Consider the following 19,595-nt stretch of genomic DNA (forward strand, 5'->3'; position numbering starts at 1 on the left):
ACTGAGTCTATGAAACAACCCAGAGAAGAATGCTGAATTAATGACAACCATCTGACTTAAATTTCCTGCCCTTACAAAAAGTTCAGTGTGATCTGGTTACCTTACAGAGCCTCTCCTCAAATGACATCTTCCTTGAAATCATTTACACAAACATTTATCTATCTATCTATCTATCTATCTATCTATCTATCTATCTATCTATCTATCTATCTATCTATCTATCTATCTATCTATCTATCTAATCTTTTTTATTCACATTCCCTCTAATCTTTAATCAAAACACCCCCCCCCCCCCCTTTTTTTTTTTCTTTTTTTTTTCTGTAATGGTTATGTTTGGTTTCATTGTGTTTTAGTTTGGTCTTCCCAGTTCCCCTTTGCCTGAGTTTTAGGCTGTGTCCGAAATCGCCCCTATTCACTATCCCCTACATTAGTACACTAATATAGTTCACTTGAGGGAGTGAATGAAATAAGTGAGCGAATTCGGACATGAGTGTGCCGAAAGGGCTGCTGCTTTAGTTTGTGCATGATGTGTAATAATCATTTGAAACTTATAGCAAACTGGCAGCTCCAGTATAAGATGAAATGATTTATCTTGAACTCTGTCATGGAAACTATGTATAAACTTGAATTAAACAACTTAATAATCAATTAAAAAGCACAAATAAGCTAGCCTGAAAAAAAGAGTAGGAGGAACAGTTAAAAAGCCAGAATCGGACAAATATTGTGGCGCCAAACCATGCAAAGTGTTGTAGGCAAGGGGCAACATTCTGATCTGAAAAATGAAGCCTACCCGGAAGTGCGAAAAACTGCAATACATCGAAAATCCGCTAGGGGAAGGTCCCAAAAGGGAGCAAATGTCCATAGCCCCCATGTTAAAATGTCTGTTTTCACAGCATAAAATCATGTTTTTACAGGTTGGTCCAATGGACTTTTATTGGATTTTTCGATAGGTTCCGAGTGCCTGACAACGGCGAGGGTAGTGAATTTTTTTCTAACTCGTTAGTTTAGATAGTATTTAGATATAAAATGTATGACAATAAGGGCGTGGTTAACTTTGATTGACAGCTTGATTGACAGCTGAAAGGCAGAATGACAACATAAGAAGCGCCATTTTTTAATACAGTTGACATATAATACTACTGTTTCTGTATCATGAAATGTAGTTTTAAGAGTTTTTCAGGCGAGAATGTAGTTGTTTAAAGCTCAAATCTGTGGTTTATTTATAAAGATTTATGAAAATTGTATCCAGTTGTGAGATCCAGCGATGACCGGGCGCTCGGCGCGATGTACCCCGCCTGGAGCAGCCTTTCATCGGCTAGACGTTTTGAGGTTTGCCGCTGACTCTGGCGTCTCTGTAGTGGTTAAACATGAGATATAATTCGTCTTGTCTATATCTAACGGGCGATTTTTGGTCTCGTGGGCAATCGTTTTGGCTGAGGGGAAGTTTCATAACTTTATAAGCTATATTTAACTTGTACCGTTGTATGGTTAGACTAGATCGAGCGCATGACTTTTTATGTTTGACTGAATTGTTTGCTTTATTTGTATAGCTTATTGTAACTTTACCTTTTACTTATACTTTTATAATAGCTAATATTGATAAAACTGAAATTTAACAAAAAGAGACTGGGTTGAGTTTTGTCATTTTAAATTTTAATACAACGAAGATGATCTGTAATGTTGTTTACTGCAACATCTGTTGTTTAATACAAATGCACATATTGCCTGGACCATATTCAAATGTTTAATATTTTTATATTATATTTAAAACGAAAAGAGGCAGGTTTGTGTTTTATATTTCGTTTTGTTATAAATAGGCAAACGTTATGTGCAGTGAATATAATCAATACGCGTTGCCTGAACCACATTTGTGTGGCTATAATGTTTAAGATTTCTTTAAATGAAAACGAAAAGAGTTAGTATGGTGTTTTATAACATATTTCGTTGCCTAAAATATACACAGAGATAACCGGAGTAGCAGAGCGAGCTGAGTGACGCGCGCTGCGTCAGAAGGTGGGCGGGGTTAGGGTTTCCCAAGATTTTCCAAGATGGCGCCGCCCATACCCCCCATAAACGGCTTCAAACCCGTTCTTCAGAAAGTCTATGGGTGACGTCACAGACGCTTTGTCCATATTTTTTACAGTCTATGGTTGTAAGTAAACATGAGAATTTTCAAATCTACCAGAACCTGACAGTAAGCCAGTGCTAGGACTGCAGGAGAGGAGTGATGTACTCACTTGTCCTGGTCCTGGTCCTTGTCGGGATTCTGGCAGCTTTGCACATACTGCTATTTATTTAGGGTTGATTAAGAGACTAGAGACTAACTAGACACTATAGCTAGCAAGTAGAGCATTGCAATAACAAATACAGGGAAATACAAATGAAAAATTGTTTTTAAACATTATTCTGGACATGAGGAACAAATGTTAAATATGCTTCAAATATCACCCCCAGATTTTTCCACCATTCACATTTAAGGTTATAGAACCAGCTTATCTGAAAATGTGAATGTTAAGCATTGATGGCAGTGAATGTATCCACTCTGCATATGAAACACAAGCTGGATGGCTGGTAATAGCTTAAGCTTTGAGATGACAGATGTGTAGGGCGTTTGCCATCATTAGTCCATCTGTTGCTGTGATGATGAGATGACTTCCCAAACTCCACTTGCATCCTATTGAATATCATCCACAATCAGTTTCTTTCTGCAAGAGAGGGAATCCCCAACTCATATATCTTATATTTTATCAGTGTTAAATATCACTATCTGACAAATCAGACGTATACATTTAAATACTTTTCAGTAGCAGAGCTGGAAGGGGTCCAAAGTTCCATGGATCAGGACCACTCCAGAACTGAAAGAGAAAGATAAGGAGGGGGGTCGGGTGGGGTTGGGGTAAGAGGTGGGGGGTGTATGATTAGAAAGGAGAGAGGTGAAGAGTGAGAGATGGAAAGGTGCAGAAAATAGCTCTACAATATTCTTGGAAGCCAAACAGAGGGTCTGTTATCAGGACTCATGGAAAACATCCTCAACACAATCCCCTAAAGCGACAGAGAGGCGGAGAGGGACTGAGGGCAAGATTTAGGGTGAAGATTTGGTGGAGAGAGAGATATTTCTCGAAAGAATACTTTCCATTGAATATATGGTCCCAAAAAGCCACTCATAAATACGTATAAATGGCATTGCATCAGAGGAAGTGGAAATACTGATTTCTCAACTAACTTTATTTTCTTTGCAATTGCATCTAACCATGCTAATTCAGTGCGATGCATGAAGTCAGTTCTCCATAAGTTCAGAGTAACCACAGGTGTAGTTCATCGCATTACCTCAGAACATGATCCACAGACGTCTGAGAAACAGAAAGTGGCCAAATACTTTATTTTGAACAATATCAAATGATACATTTCAAAACAATATATATATATATTTTTTTTTTTTTTTTTTTTTTTTTTTGTATGTTTTTTTACTTAAATTGTAATTTGTCCAAATTTTTTATTTGTTTTATTTAAATGATAAAAAAAAAAAATTGTGCTTGTGCTGATCTGATGATATTTTTTAAAGGGATAGTTGACCACTTCCAGTCAGTGGTAACCAAAATTGTTTGATTACCCAAAGTTCTGTCATGACAACTCTCTGAATGTTTTGCATTGTAATGGATATGACAATGTTGATATGTTTAGTCTTTAGTGGAATAGATCTGCTATGCTGCTGCTGTTGGTTATTATTATTATGAGACTTGCTACTGCCAAAACACACATGACACGCTGCTGTTAGCAAGTAAGACATGCTGCTGCTGCACAAATAGCGTACATGAATTACCCATAGCAAATCTATACAGGTGGAGCTAGGGCAGGTGGAGGGTTTCTGAAAGCGCACTGCAATTGCTGCAGCAAATAGTGATCAAGTATTTGAAGGCTGAGCAGCATTAGCTACTGATACAGCAGGAACCAATCAGCTGTGCCCTATAGAGAATGATGTGCTTGCAAGCAGATTGAGGATATGTGCCAGGCTATCAGCCTGCGCCATGTAGCGTTTCATGAAAGAACTCTGTATTTTATTATTATTATTTGTAGAATAAAAACTCAATTAGGTTTAGAACTTCATTTTTTAAGTGAACTATCCTTTTTAGTTTGACTTAGTGTTTCATGGTTAGCATGTAGTTAATCCAACTAAGACACTGTGAGAGAGTGAGAGTGAACACTACACATTTACCAAATGTTAACGTAAACTGAGGAAAACTTAAATGCACAAGGAAGGATAATTGACTGAAACCATGATAACTACTGATGAACTAGAACACCATGACTAGAAATTAAACATGAAATGACTGTGACACAGTGTCCAAATACTTTTTGGGGCTACTGTATATGTCCCCCCCCCCCCCCCCCCTTAAAAAACAAAAAAACAAAAACAAAAACTAAACATGCACTTAAGCTGGCATGAACTTCACGAGATCCATTAAGTCCTAATACGATTTAAGAATTTACTGTACCAAAGAGCATCTTGTGATTCAAAACAGGAGAAAAAAAAAAGACCTTGTTCAAAGGAGTTTAAATATCAAGGCACAAATTTGTTTGCATTTGATAAGAGACCAGATTACATTCCAAGAAACATGTGAATAAAACATTTCATCAGACTTCTTTTAAAAGAATCATTTAAAGAATCATAATCCAAGACGATTACACTTTATTTCAATGTCCACTTTCTACCAACTATAAATTACTTTGCAACAACATATCAACTACCACTCAGAGTAATACTAGACTGTTAGGTTCAGGTAAGTAATATGAGATGACATGTTCTTGCAAAGTTACTTATAGTCAGTAGAATGTCTGTTGGAGGAGCATCAAACTAAAGTGTGAGTAGATATTATGCAGAAAGTCTATAATACTCAGACTGTAGTTGACATGTAGATGCAAAGTTACTTAATGTCTAAAATGGACCATCAAAATAAAGTGCTATCTTAAAGGCAGCTAAAACACATAAGAATGTGTTTTTGTCACATGAAAACAGTTGCGGTAACAATAGCAGAATAAAGGCTAGTGCAAGAGTGGAGGTCTGTAAACATTCCCCAAGATGTTTGTTTGCTCTGGCTCCCTTTTTTCTCTCAAACGCTTGAGGGGAAGAAATGAAGCGAGGAAATAACAGCCAGATGATGAAGGCAAGAGTTATATCTATGAGACAGAAAATCTTATATAATATGCTTTTGCGTTCACTTTTCTGTCCATGCTAGTATTATATGACAATGGCCCTTATAATGTGAGACTGAATACTTTGATACATAAAAAGGAAAAACTGGCTGTTTTCAACATTCTGGAAAAAAAGACAAAAATACCAATTATTTGTTAATATTTAACATGAATGGTATATAACAAAACAATATGAGGCCTTAAAAGGACACAGGACTGAAGAGGTAAGAGGGAATGTATATGTGTGTGTGTGTGTGTGTGTGTGTGTGTGTGTGTGTGTGTGTGTGTGTGTGTGTGTGTGTGTGTGTGTGTGTGTGTGTGTGTGTGTGTGTGTGTGTGTGTGTGTGTGTGTGTGTGTGTGTGTGTGTGTGTGTGTGTGTGTGTGTGTGTGTGTGTGTGTGTGTGTGTGTGTGTGTGTGTGCGTGTGTGTGTGTGCGTGTGTGTGTGTGGGTTTTATCTTCTGTGGTGGTGCATTTGGCATTGCTGCGTTGTATTTATAGCTCTTCTTGATAGAAAAAGCCTGCCCAAACCCTACCACTCCAATTAGTCACCCAATAGGTGGAGTAATTTAATAGAACATACAGCCCCAGTCGAGGGCCACCGAGCTCAGTCTGGCCAGACTCTTCACACACACAGACAGCTTTTCTCTTGAGGTAAGAGCCACAGGCGCTTGAGTCTATACAGGCAGATTACTAACACCAAACCTCACTGCTACTCTACCATCCTGTGTTCTCAAAATTACAGTACTACTAACTACTAACTACTACAATAAGCAACTTTGCAACTGCATGTCAACTAACTCTCATTAGAGTGTTAGTAGACTGTCTGCTTAATATCTGATAACTATTTATCGTGATGCTCCTCCAACAGACATTATACTGACTATAAGTAACTTGTATACTATACATGTCAACTTATACTTCCCCTAACTCTAACACCCTAACCTAACATACAACAGTCCACTAATACTTTACTGAGAGTTAGTTGACATGTAGTTGACAAGTTACTTATAGTTAGTAGAATGTCTAAACTGGACCAAATAAAGTGTAACCTAAATAACATATACTAATATATTGTCGTGTCTGAGATCAAGTCTTATTCTTAATGATTTTTGAAACAGTTAAGCGAATGTTGCTCCTCTAGACTAAAATATGCTTTTGTTGTCTCCAAAATAAAGATTTATTCTCATAACTGTACATTTTAAAATGCTTTAAAATATGCTTTTTTTAATTTGCCATTACATCGTCATTTTACATTTGAAATATACTTCTTGTGCATATGTTGCATTTTAATCAACTTGAAATCAGCCTTCATTGTGTGAAAACATCTACTATATACTGCATACACTACTGTTCAAAAAGTTTAAGATTTGGTTAAACACTTTATTTCACAATGTCATTCTTACATGTGTTACAAGTAGGTACTGTAGTAATAACTAAAAACTATGCATAATTACATGCAATTAACCCTAAACCAAACCCTCATCCTAACCTTATGGTATTTACATGTAGTTAATTATTATTACTAAGTACTTAAATGTATAATAACACTGTAATAATGTAACCCTTTATTTTAAGGTGTTTTTGTTACAGTGTAATTATACATTTAAGTACTGAGTATAAACAGAGTATTAATTATACATTTAAGTACTGAGAATAATAACTAACTACATGCATTACTATTTACCATTGGGTTAGGATTAGGGTTTGGTTTAGTTGCATAATTTACAGTTATTACTATTGTAACTACATGTAACATGAGCATTGTAAAAATAAAGTGTTACCATAAAGTGTTACCTTTCTCTTCTGTTCACCAAGGCTGCATTTATTTGATTAAAAATACAGTAAAAACAGCAATATTGTGAAATATTATTACAATTCAAAATATCTGTATTCAATTTGAATATATTTAAAAATGTAATTTATTCCTGTGATGGCAAAGCTAAATTTCAGCAGCCATTACTTCAATGTCACATGGTTGAAAACAGTTGAGCTGCTTAATATTGTTTTTGTTTTAAGATTCTTTGATGAATAGAAAGTTCAAAAGAACAGCATTTATTTAAAAATGAAATCTTTTGTAGCATTATAAATGTCTTTACCGTCACTTTTCATCAGTTTAATGCATCAATAAAAGTAATCAATAAAATCATAAAAGTATTCATTTCTTCCCCCCCAAAAAATAAATAAAAATAAAATAATATGTATAATACATGCATACATACATACATACATACATACATAGTACATACTCAGCTCAACATTTTGAATCTACTAACAAACTTCTTCAACAGTAAAGAATTCATCTCACAGTGGCTTGGTATTGTGTGTTAACAGATTACCATAGCCCTTGTATATGACACCCTAAAATCTATGACAGCTATAAGTCCCTCTTAAAGCATTTATAGAGAAGATAAAAGGCATTTATAGAGTCATGATGGGTGGTCAGACTCTTGACATGGATATGGATTGTGCTGGAGCAGGAATGGGGGTGTGAAGGTTGTGTGTGTGGGGCGTAAACACAAGGTCTTAATCTCAGGAGGGTTAGTCTTCCATCCACCTGTCTGCAATCTCTTTTTAGTGTCGTCTGAAAGCATTCCATCTATCTTTCAGACCTCCGCTATACTTTTAATTAGCATTGTGTGATATGTTTGTGTCATGGCACTTGCAAATCTCTCCAAACACAGCTGAGGATTATAAAAGGAAAGATTAGACAAATACCAAATCATGCCCAAGAGAGGAGAACTTGTTAGAGGAGATCAGTTTCAAGTGTGCTGGTGACAAAATTTCAAAAAACAAAAGCTTATTAGCTTATAAAAGAGGGTTTTATGATCTATCAAGAATGATGCAGTTGACATATACAGGCTGACTTTGACAATATTAAAGGAAACTCTTATATTTAGTGTTTTCTTTTGTCCTAGTGCGTTGCTGTTTAAATCAGATTTATGTCAGAATGAGGACTTCAAGACTATCGCTACATCCGTTTCATGCTGACTTTAAAAACTGTAGCCAGTAAATTATGAGGAACTGGACGAGTCATCCATTGGTTAAAAAAAAAAGTGTGAACCATGAAGAACATTCAGCTCCTAATTTTTTTTTTTTTTTTTTTTACCATTATTTTAGTTACTTTAAGTTTTTAAAACAAAACTAGGGCTAGAGATTGATAGAATATAGCATTTCAACAAAATTAACAACAACTAAACACTACAAAACAGTGATACTGTTGTTCATCTTTCTATGGTCTGTACCAAAAGCAAGGCGATACTTTATCAGGTTCAATATGAAGGGAGAAAAAGTAATGTAAGTATTTAGTGACATTTTGTAAAAATGTATTGAACAGTCACTGACTGGTTTGTGTTTAGAGCCTCGGACAACTTACATCCTCAAGAAAATATGCTCAGAAATACCTGCATGCTATTTTGATAGTGTGAAAAGACATAGAAGGAACCTAATGGAAAGAATTGAGAGGGCTTGCCAGTTGGATGGAGAAAGGGAGAAAGCCTGAAGAAGTGAGACAGCAGAAAAGGGCAAGACAAACAGGAAGCAGAGGAGGGGGGAGTGAAGGACTGACTGTGCAAGTCAAAGAATTTTCTTAGAAGGATTTTAAGCAAGAGAGCGTGCTTCTCCTGGATTTCATCTGCTACCTTTTATGGTAAAACTGTGGAGGGAGATTTGGTGTAGTAGTGAAGCCCGAGCTCAGTTAGACACATTCACAACTGGATAGCGGGGAGACAGCGTGAGTGGGACACTGGGGACCCCTGAGGCGGGCTCATGGGAACAATACGCAGAGGGACTTAACAGGTCCAGGACTCAGACAGCTGTGTGAGTAGATGGCATTCTGATATCAAGAATAATGTGGTACAAATCACAATCTCTGTCAGGAACTGTTCAGAGATATTTCAGGTGAGTTTTAGAATCAGACGTATCTGGCCTATTACTGGACAGATGGATTATTCTCAGAAAAAGTCCATTCATATGTTTATAGATAATCACATCCATGCACAGACACACTAACACATGCAGACACACAATATAATCGCTGTAAGCTGGAGGTGAGAGAACAGGCTGGTTATGATGGCATGATGTGAGATAACAGGCTGGTTATGACGGTATGTGAGATAACAGACTGGTTATGACAGTATGATGTGAGATAACAGGCTGGTTATGATGGCATGATGTGAGATAACAGACTGGTTATGATGGTATGATGTGAGATAACAGACTGGTTATGATGGTATGATGTGAGATAACAGACTGGTTATGATGGTATGATGTAGTACACTGTGGAATTCCAGACTGATGCCTCACTTCTTAAACAAGAGACATACATCTCTTAAAATTCCCTTTCTTTCTTTCTTTCTTTCTTTCTTTCTTTCTTTCTTTCTTTCTTTCTTTCTTTCTTTCTTTCTTTCTTTCTTTCTTTCTTTCTTTCTTTCTTCATTCCAAATGTTGTTGTTTTTCGCTCCAAATGTGAGTTACCTTAATTTGTTGGGTTTACTCAGTTTTATTTTTTGTGGTACCAAATGTAGTTACTCAGATCTACTTTTTTTTTTTTTTTTTTATAAAGGAAAAAAAAAAAAGTAGATCTGAGTAACTACATTTGGTACCACAACAAAAGCTGTCAAAAGCTGTCACTGTGGCAGTACCTTTTCAAAAGGTACACCTTTGTACCTAAAGAGTGCATATTATTCCCTCAAAGGTACAAATTGGTACCAAAAGTGTACATATTAGTAAATGGTACATATTAGAACCCTTTTGAAGGGTACTGTATACGGTAGCCTATATTTAATTGATTTCACTGCTAAAAAATGTACTCAATATTTTAAGTGTAAAAATGTGTCATCAATAAAATTGAAAATTGATTTCATTAATTACATCTAAAATTGGACTGTTGACCCTTCTCTTACACCTTAACCCACCATTAAACCTACCCATACCACCAACCCTGTCCCTAAACCTCAATACCAGCAAAAGTCTTTTGCAATACAACATGTACACAATAAGTACATTTTATTATTATTATTTTAATGTAAGTGCCTACATAGTAGTTAAAGTCCAATAATATAAAGTGTGACCATGTGATACTAAAACAACACAGCTTTAATGTTTCATGAATTCCACAAGTAAATCCTGATGATCCTGTTCTCCAGCATGATTTGAGAATGATCCAAAAAGCATCTCGTACTTCAGTGGAAGCAAGAACATCTGGAAATGATTTCACAAGTTTACTTATAAGTGACCTAAAAATAGTGCAGAATCTTGTATATGTCTTTTAAGCCATTTATTTGTTGTAAATATATCAAAACATTTTATTAACAGGATTCCAGTTTCAAGGTGGTCTCAGACTTCTGGACACCACTGTATATTATCCCTGAATATCTCACAGCAATGTAGTTAATGATGGTTTGAGCTAAAGTAATTACAATCATCTTATCAGAATATCTAGCATTTTCTCAAATCTCCTCAACCTCTCTCCATCACAGGACTGAAAGGCTGAAGTAAAGATGACAGAGCGTTATGACTGCCACTACTGTAAGGAGTCACTGTTTGGGAAGAAGTATGTTCTTCGTGAGGAAAACCCATACTGCGTGAAGTGCTATGAGAGCCTGTACTCCAACACCTGTGAGGAGTGCAAGAAACCCATCGGCTGCAACAGCAGGGTAACATTAGTTATAGAACCATGTATGAAGCTGCATAAAACCAGCCAATCAGTTTAGAGCTTGCAGATCGAGAAAGTGTTTTTCAGTTTTGTGCACCATATACAGGCCATTGTTAGGGGATACACATTACAAGTTATGTAATCAGATTACTTTTCCAAGTAACTAGTAAAGTAACACATTACTTTTACATTTACAACAAAATATATGAGTTACGTTTTCAAATAAGTAATGCAAGTTACTTTGTTCTCCTATTTATCTGACACCTCTCCTGTCCCCATGTTGAGAGAAATTGGAGTAAGTTGTGTAAACATGATGGTTTTTGTAGTTCTAGACGTGAGCATGCATTTACTCATCTCACTTGCAAAGAAACAGTTTTAGTATTTCTCAAAATGAATCAAATTCAACCAGAACTGTCGTTTTTTGCTGCTTTAGGATCTGTCCTACAAGGACCGTCACTGGCATGAGGACTGTTTCCACTGCTTCCAGTGCAAGCGCTCACTGGTGGACAAGCCCTTCTCCACTAAAGATGAGCAGCTGCTGTGCACCGAGTGCTATTCTAATGAGTACTCCTCCAAATGCCATGACTGCAAGAAGACCATTATGCCTGGTAAGAGATTCTTCACCATGGGAGGAACGTTCAACAATTATCTCACGTCAGTAGATGTTTTCTTTTATACTCAGCACTGCCATAAAATCATAATTCATTCAGCACCACATTCTTTCCATTAAAGCAAATGAGAACTGCTTCCTTTCACACAGGGTCGATCTTTGCCCAGATCTTGTGAAGAAAGAATAACTGTCATTATAACGATATATCACTGGCCCATAATGACGTCAAAGCAATAGATTAAGTGATCTGCACACTGGTAATAAATATTCATTCATAAATCCTCAAAGACAGGTCCTCATGACCATGTGAAAGTGTTGGACTCTCATTAACCCAGTATGTTTTATGATTTTAAAACGTAAAATGTCCACAGATGGACTTACAGGATATGTCAAGTTAAGTCAAGTTTATTTGTATAGCGCTTTTCACAATACAGATTGTATCAAAGCAGCTTCACAGTATTAAATTAAAATAATACAACAAAGTTTGTTTCAAGAGGAATTTATTGATTGATAAAATTAAATTAAATATCCCCAAAATATCCCCAACTGAGCAAGCCAAAGGCAACAGTGGCAAGGAACCGAAAAACTCCATCAAGTGACCTAATGGTGTCCTAAAACTCCATCAGGTGACCTAATGGAGAAAAAAAAAAAACCTTGGGAGAACCCAGGCTCAGTCGGGGGCCAGTTCTCCTCTGGCATTTATGAGCTAGAGGCCGGATTGTAGTTTGAACTGTAGGATTATATGAATGCCTGGCTGAAGAGATGAGACTTTAATCTAGTTTTAAACTGGGAGAGCGAGTCTGAGCAACGAACAGTATCAGGAAGACTATTCCAGAGTTTTGGAGCCAAATATGTGCCTTTTTAAAACATGAAATTCTGTCCTGTGTCTGTTTACACTGCACCACTGCTGGTATTTATTGAACTTTCATCTGAATGTGTTGAAAGAGAATTATACATGTTTAACAGCTCAACTTTGCTGTTACATTACAGTTGATATGACTGTAGCACTGTAATCCTGATGATAATAATTCAATATCATCTGTGTTTGATATCTGAATCTGATAAGAATAGACTACTCTCTGTATACATTACATGTTATCCTCTAAAGATTATTTACTGTATATAGAATGTGTTGATGTAGAATTTGGCATCAACTCTTCTTTTTTCATATTTGTAATTTTACTGTATTCATGAAAATATTTTATATAAAAATAGGCTACTAAGCCATTTGAATGTGACTAAATGCCCACTTATGCAAACAAGCAGAATAGATAAAGAAAAAATAACAAAGCAAGTTAATACATTTATATTAAGTCCACATGCATATTTGTATGTTACATTCAATTATATAAAATGAACCAAACTTATGTTTGTCTACACATACACTACCATTCACAGTTTTTTGAAAGAAAGCAATCATTTTATTCAAGAAAGATTAATTAAATGACCAAAAATGACAGTAAAGACAATTGTAATGTTACAAAAATATATGCATTTCAAATAAATGCTATTCTCTTAAACTTTCTTTTCATCAAAGATTAGAAAACCATTAAGCAGCTCAACATTTCTAATAATATTAAATGTGTTTTGAGCACACACTCAGCGTATTAGAATGATTCTGAAAGATCACGTGACACTGAAGACTGGAAATGCTGGAAATTCAGCTTTACAGAATTTACAATTTTACTGTTTTTACTACTTTTGACACAATTAAACACAGCCCACTCAAACCCCAAACAATTAAACTGTAGTGTACTTTACAAAATACCTGTGCTAGATATTAGAATTGTATATAATAAGAGCATCGAAAGTATCTGATTATCTAACATGACTTGATATTTTGGACAAGGATAATGTTACAAGGACAAGGACATGTTATAATACATAGGCTACTGCACAAACTTCCTCCATCATCTCTTCATAAGCAGAATGTTGTTGTATTTGGGATAAGATGGCTCTCTTCTTCTCCCTCAGGCTCCAGGAAGATGGAGCATAAAGGAAACAGCTGGCATGAGACCTGCTTCACCTGCCAGCGCTGCCAGCAGCCAATCGGCACCAAGAGCTTCATCCCCAAAGACAACTATAACTATTGCGTGCCCTGCTACGAAAAGCAGTTTGCCATGCAGTGTATTCACTGCAAGAAGGTAGAATATACACTTACATTACACCAAGTACATATACACTTACATGAAACTTTTTAAGACTCCAGAAATTCTTTACTTAAAGGGATAGTTCACTTTGAAATAAAATTTTGGTATGTTTTAGCTTACCTCAAGGGCATCCAAGATGTAGGTGTCTTTTTTTCCGCTGTAGTTTCAATTTTGATATTTTTAGGTCAAACCGTTCTTGTCTGTCAGTCATATAATGCAGGTCTATGGTCACCACCTCAAAGAGCATGCACAGAGTCCAAATTAAAACAATTCCCCGTCGTCCAAATTAAACAATTCCCCATCGTAAGTACACATTGATGGCCTAAGACACGAAACGAGCGGTTTGTGTGAGAAAACGAACAGTATTTATATCGTTTTTACCTCTTGTACACAGCCACGTCCAAGTGATCTGAGGGCGCGGGCGGGTATGGATATATACAATAGAAGTCGCCTTGGCTACGGTTTCGTTCCAATGAACTGCCGTAGCCAAGGCGACTTCTATTGTATATCTATACCCGCCCGCGCTCTCAGATCACTTGGACGTGGCTGTGTACAAGAGGTAAAAACGATATAAATACTGTTCGTTTTCTCACACAAACCGCTCGTTTCGTGTCTTAGGCCATCAATGTGTACTTACGATGGGGAATTGTTTAATTTGGACGACGGGGAATTGTTTTAATTTGGACTCTGTGCATGCTCTTTGAGGTGGTGACCATAGACCTGCATTATATGACTGACAGACAAGAACGGTTTGACCTAAAAATATCAAAATTGAAACTACTGCGGAAAAAAAGACACCTACATCTTGGATGCCCTTGAGGTAAGCTAAAACATACCAAAATTTTATTTCAAAGTGAACTATCCATTTAAGCATAAAGGCCTGCTCAGAATGTACTAGTTTACTACTTACTGAATACTGTACATGTGCACTATTCTGTAAGTTGACTTTCCATTATGGGATACAGTATTCCATGCAGTGTTACACGTTTTGAGAAATCCAGTTATTCTATGCATACACTCTTAAAAAAATGCTGGGTTGTTTCAGCCCATGTTTGGGTCAAATATTGGGTTTGTCCATGTTTGACCCAAACATGGGTTGAAACTACCCAGTGCACGGGTAATCTGCAAACTGTATACTGCAGAAATTAAACATGATAGTCTGATCATATTAAATCTCTTCCTTCTCTGTCTAGCCCATCACCACTGGCGGTGTGACGTACCATGACCAGCCCTGGCATAAGGACTGTTTCTTGTGCACTGGCTGTAAGCAACAGTTGTCTGGCCAGCGCTTCACCTCTCGTGACGACTTTGCTTACTGCCTCAACTGCTTCTGCAACTTGTACGCCAAGAAATGTGCCTCCTGCACCACCCCCATCAGTGGTATGTACAAATACGCTGTGTCTGAAATCAAATAATTCTTTACCTGTATAGTATAGTATATAATATAGTATATACTGAATAGTATGTGAAAAACAGTACACCAAAAGTGTAGTATGCCCGAATACATAGTATTCAAAAAACAGTAGGCGAAAAGTCCTCGGATGACCTACTTCCGTTGAGATTCTGAAGTGTGCATACGATAGACACTTTTTAGAGTATTTTTAATGAAAGTGAAGCGACGCAACTGACGCTGGTAGGTCATGTGACAGTAAAAATATGGTGGATGTAGTGCGCTTGAATTTCCATCATACTGCCATTTGTTAATGGTCACAAAGTAAATTCTAATTCAGATATAGTACCTACTCAGGCAGTGCGTGGTTTCGGACACAGCCTTACATGCAAATATATTTGCGCATGTGATGTCACAGATCCCACAATATCCAAACCAGCCATTTTTGGAGTTTGATTAAATAAATGTTTTGTTTATAATGAGTTTTTAGCTATGAAACTTGCAGAATTTTTTAATGCCTCATATATGTCAAAAGATCAAGGCAGATTTGATTTCTCATGTCATGATCCCTTTAAAAATGAAAATCGAGAAATGTAAAACTTTTTTAAATGTTTCTTTGATAACTAACTGAAATAAAATAAGTTTGAGCTGAAATACTAAGATTAAACTGAAATCAAATTAAATGAAAGCTAAATAGAACTATTTAAAGAAAATGAATAAAATGGCAAAAGCACATAACAACATTATTAAAACTTAAACTAAAACTTAAATGAAAAATTGAAAACTCATAAAAATAAAAGCTAGTAAAATATTAATAAATACTATAATATTACATAAGTAATACTAAAATAATACTGGTGTAACATACAGAATGCAGAAATGAAAAAATGAATTAAAAGTTTGAATTATTATCATTATTAATTGTTATTTTTAATAACAAACTTCATTTTCTTTCTAAATTACTCAAAAACATGTCACCATAAAACAAATGTGGTATTTCCCGAAACATTGATGATTTTGAAGTGTCACCAAACGTTTAATTTATATGATTATGTACAGTATATATAAGTTTTGTACTTTTATAGTACTAAAATTATTTCATCATGCCTCATTCCTGTCTTATCAAAAAATAAACTTTCAAAAAAGTACAATGATCAACACTCTCAGCCTTTTATTTCATCAGGCTTGTTGTCAGTGAGGAACTTTCCATGCAGTTCAATAAAAAACTCAATTCATAATGCCTAGAAAAAGCTTCACTAAAACACTGACATGTGAAACACCCTTCATTATGCTTTCTCACTTAAATACATCAATGCATGTACACACATCACAACTGCATTATGATCCTATGGGGGCTATAAATACAAAACTATCAAGGGTCATCAACTATCTATTATTTGATATTGGCCAAACTATTTGAATGGGCCTGTTTCGATCTAAATCACAGATCATTTTAATAATACATTTTCTCAATGTATTCTATAAATTAACTGGACCAGAATGTTCCCCAAAGTTGCAAAACTCACCATAAATTCCTCACTTTGTTCTTCCAATTCAACATCCTGTGGCACATGGCCAATTCAAATTCTGAAAAAACTGAATTGGAGGCACTTCTTAAATTCTGAATTTTGCTCAACACTGTTTCAAAGAGCTCAAATCTACCGGCTTTCCATGAACTTCTCTGGGACACAGCTACATGATCTGCTTGTTGCTATTACTCATAACATGTTTGTCATCGCACGCAGGACTTGGAGGAAGCAAGTACATCTCCTTTGAGGAACGCCAGTGGCACAACGACTGTTTCAACTGCAAGAAGTGCTCAGTGTCTCTGGTGGGCCGAGGTTTCCTCACCGATAGAGATGACATCCTGTGTCCCGAGTGTGGAAAAGACATCTGAAAGCGTGCATGGAGAAAACAACCAAGCATCCACAACGCTTAAAATCAAACAATGAATAGATTTAGGTACTCCATGGAAACCTAGTAAAGCAAAGATTATAATAGAATAACAAGAGACAGATTTTCTTTATTTCAAGAGTTTATTTGAGCTTGCTTTAACCTGAAGACTGAAGAAAGAAATGGTTCTAAAGATTAAACTGAATAATAAAAATAATATGCATTATTATCTCTTTAAAATGTCTGACAGGCTTTTGGATGTGTTGCATAACCCATGTCTTAATGTTGGCTCTTTTGTGTATCTAACAGTTATACATGAAATCTGAATAGTAATGCAAAATCAATAAAGCTTACTAAAAGAATGTGTTGTGTTTTTCTCATGAATGAAGACTATTGCACTAGCAAGCACTCAGTAGTAATATAAGACAACAGGGCCACCTAGTGTTTAACAATGACCATGCAAAACAACATGCACTCTTATCCGGGGCATATGCAAAAATCTGTTTGTCAGTCGTGATATGAAGCTTTTGAAGTAAAGGTTTATGATTAAATGCTTGAAATTAGTTTTGGAGACAAATGCAAATTATGCCTAGGTATGAATTTCTTGGAGTTTGAGTTGATAGTTATGGAAATGCAGTCAACAACTGTCCAGTAAACATGGAAACTCCTTCAATTTCCAATGTAAAAGCATCCCAGGATGCACCTCATGAAGTGGGCTGAGTAAGAGTAGAGCTGGTTTTGGAATCTTGAAAAGGGTGACCGCAGAAGCCATTCATTCACACATTTGTATTATTTTATAGTTCTGATGACCACCATTTTCAACATTTTAGAATAAAAGTAAAAATATGAGTAGACGTGTCCAATCTTTTGACAGTGCATTTTGTAATGGTGGGATTTGTTTATATGAATTCAGGAAAACTCTCAAACAGTGGGGAAGGAGAGAAGCTAAGCTCTGGGATTTCAATGACTCCACTGGGACAAAAACCGGAGATGCAACTGCATGGAAAATAAACATCTCCAATAAGAGGCAGTGTGGTGTTTGAAAGTTTAATAGAGAGAGGTAAGAGTGAGAGAATGAGCGAGAGAGTGTGAGCTGACAAGAGCGAAAGAACAAAGTAGAAGTTCTCTGATCTCTAATTGGATATAAACTACAAAGAACGAGACAATGGACCTCATTATAACCGTTGCTGTCTCCATCACTGTTCACTTTTATATTAAAGGGGACCTATTATGCCACTTACACTTACAATATGTAATATGAGACTAAGGTGTTCCCAGAATGTGTCTGTGAAGTTTCAGCTCAAAATACCCCACAAAATGTGTATTATACCATGTTGTAAATGCCCATTTTTGAGTGGAAGGAAAAGCATGCTGTTTTTATGCATGTACAGTGGGGAGAACAAGTATTTGATACACTGCCGATTTTGCAGGTTTTCCTATTTACAAAGCATGTAGAGGTCTGTAATTTTTATCATAGGTGCACTTCAACTGTGAGAGACGGAATCTAAAACAAAAATACCAGAAAATCACATTGTATGATTTTTAAATAATTAATTTGCATTTTATTGCATGACATAAGTATTTGATCACCTACCAACCAGTAAGAATTACGGCTCTCACAGACCTGTTAGTTTTTCTTTAAGAAGCCCTCCTGTTCTCCACTCATTACCTGTATTAACTGCACCTGTTTGAACTCGTTACCTGTATAAAAGACACCTGTCCACACACTCAATCAAACAGACTCCAACCTCTCCACAATGGCCAAGACCAGAGAGCTGTGTAAGGACATCAGGGATAAAATTGTAGACCTGCACAAGGCTGGGATGGGTTACAGGACAATAGGCAAGCAGCTTGGTGAGAAGGCAACAACTGTGACGGTCAATCTCCCTCGATCTGGGGCACAATGCAAGATCTCACCTCGTGGGGCATCACTGATCATGAGGAAGGTGAGGGATCAGCCCAGAACTACACGGCAGGACCTGGTCAATGATCTGAAGAAAGCTGGGACCACAGTCTCAAAGAAAACCATTAGTAACACACTACGCCGTCATGGATTCAAATCCTGCAGCGCACGCAAGGTCCCCCTGCTCAAACCAGTGCATGTCCAGGCCTGTCTGAAGTTTGCCAATGATCATCTGGATGATCCAGAGGAGGAATGGGAGAAGGTCATGTGGTCTGATGAGACAAAAATAGAGCTTTTTGGTCTAAACTCCACTCGCCGTGTTTGGAGGAACAAGAAGGATGAGTACAACCCCAAGAACACCATCCCAACCGTGAAGCATGGAGGTGGAAACATCATTCTTTGGGGATGCTTTTCTGCAAAGGGGACAGGACGACTGCACCGTATTGAGGGGAGGATGGATAGGGCCATGTATCGCGAGATCTTGGCCAACAACCTCCTTCCCTCAGTAAGAGCATTGAAGATGGGTCGTGGCTGGGTCTTCCAGCATGACAACGACCCGAAACACACAGCCAGGGCAACTAAGGAGTGGCTCCGTAAGAAGCATCTCAAGGTCCTGGAGTGGCCTAGCCAGTCTCCAGACCTGAACCCAATAGAAAATCTTTGGAGGGAGCTGAAAGTCTGTATTGCCCAGTGACAGCCCCGAAACCTGAAGGATCTGGAGAAGGTCTGTATGGAGGAGTGGGCCAAAATCCCTGCAGCAGTGTGTGCAAACCTGGTCAAGAACTTCAGGAAACGTATGATCTC

General features: G+C 36.9%; 1 protein-coding gene and 1 long non-coding RNA gene across 4 annotated transcripts; one reads left to right on the top strand and one right to left on the bottom strand.

Annotated features, from left to right (window-relative positions):
- Nucleotides 1–5,692: 5,692 nt before the first annotated feature.
- fhl2a (four and a half LIM domains 2a) lies at nt 5,693–17,250 on the top strand. 3 transcript variants are annotated; one of them, XM_082175876.1, is made up of 6 exons: nt 5,693–5,843; nt 10,670–10,846; nt 11,279–11,453; nt 13,430–13,599; nt 14,799–14,985; nt 16,741–17,250. In XM_082175876.1, the coding sequence occupies exons 2-6, from the start codon at nt 10,691–10,693 to the stop codon at nt 16,890–16,892; spliced, it is 840 nt and encodes a 279-aa protein (XP_082032002.1). In that variant the 5' UTR covers nt 5,693–5,843; nt 10,670–10,690; the 3' UTR covers nt 16,893–17,250. The 3 variants fall into 3 exon arrangements, with proteins under 3 accessions (XP_082032002.1, XP_082032003.1, XP_082032004.1); XM_082175877.1 differs by lacking the exon at nt 5,693–5,843 and adding an exon at nt 8,731–9,008; XM_082175878.1 differs by lacking the exon at nt 5,693–5,843 and adding an exon at nt 9,070–9,089.
- On the bottom strand, nt 9,530–10,663 carry LOC309503202. The gene is made up of 2 exons (XR_014207564.1): nt 9,833–10,663; nt 9,530–9,728 (listed from the first exon to the last, which is right to left on the bottom strand). It is a non-coding gene; the product is annotated as an uncharacterized lncRNA (long non-coding RNA).
- Nucleotides 17,251–19,595: the final 2,345 nt, after the last annotated feature.

Source organism: Leuciscus leuciscus, assembly GCF_965113295.1.
Source record: "Leuciscus leuciscus genome assembly, chromosome: 7".
Lineage (NCBI taxonomy): Eukaryota > Metazoa > Chordata > Actinopteri > Cypriniformes > Leuciscidae > Leuciscus > Leuciscus leuciscus.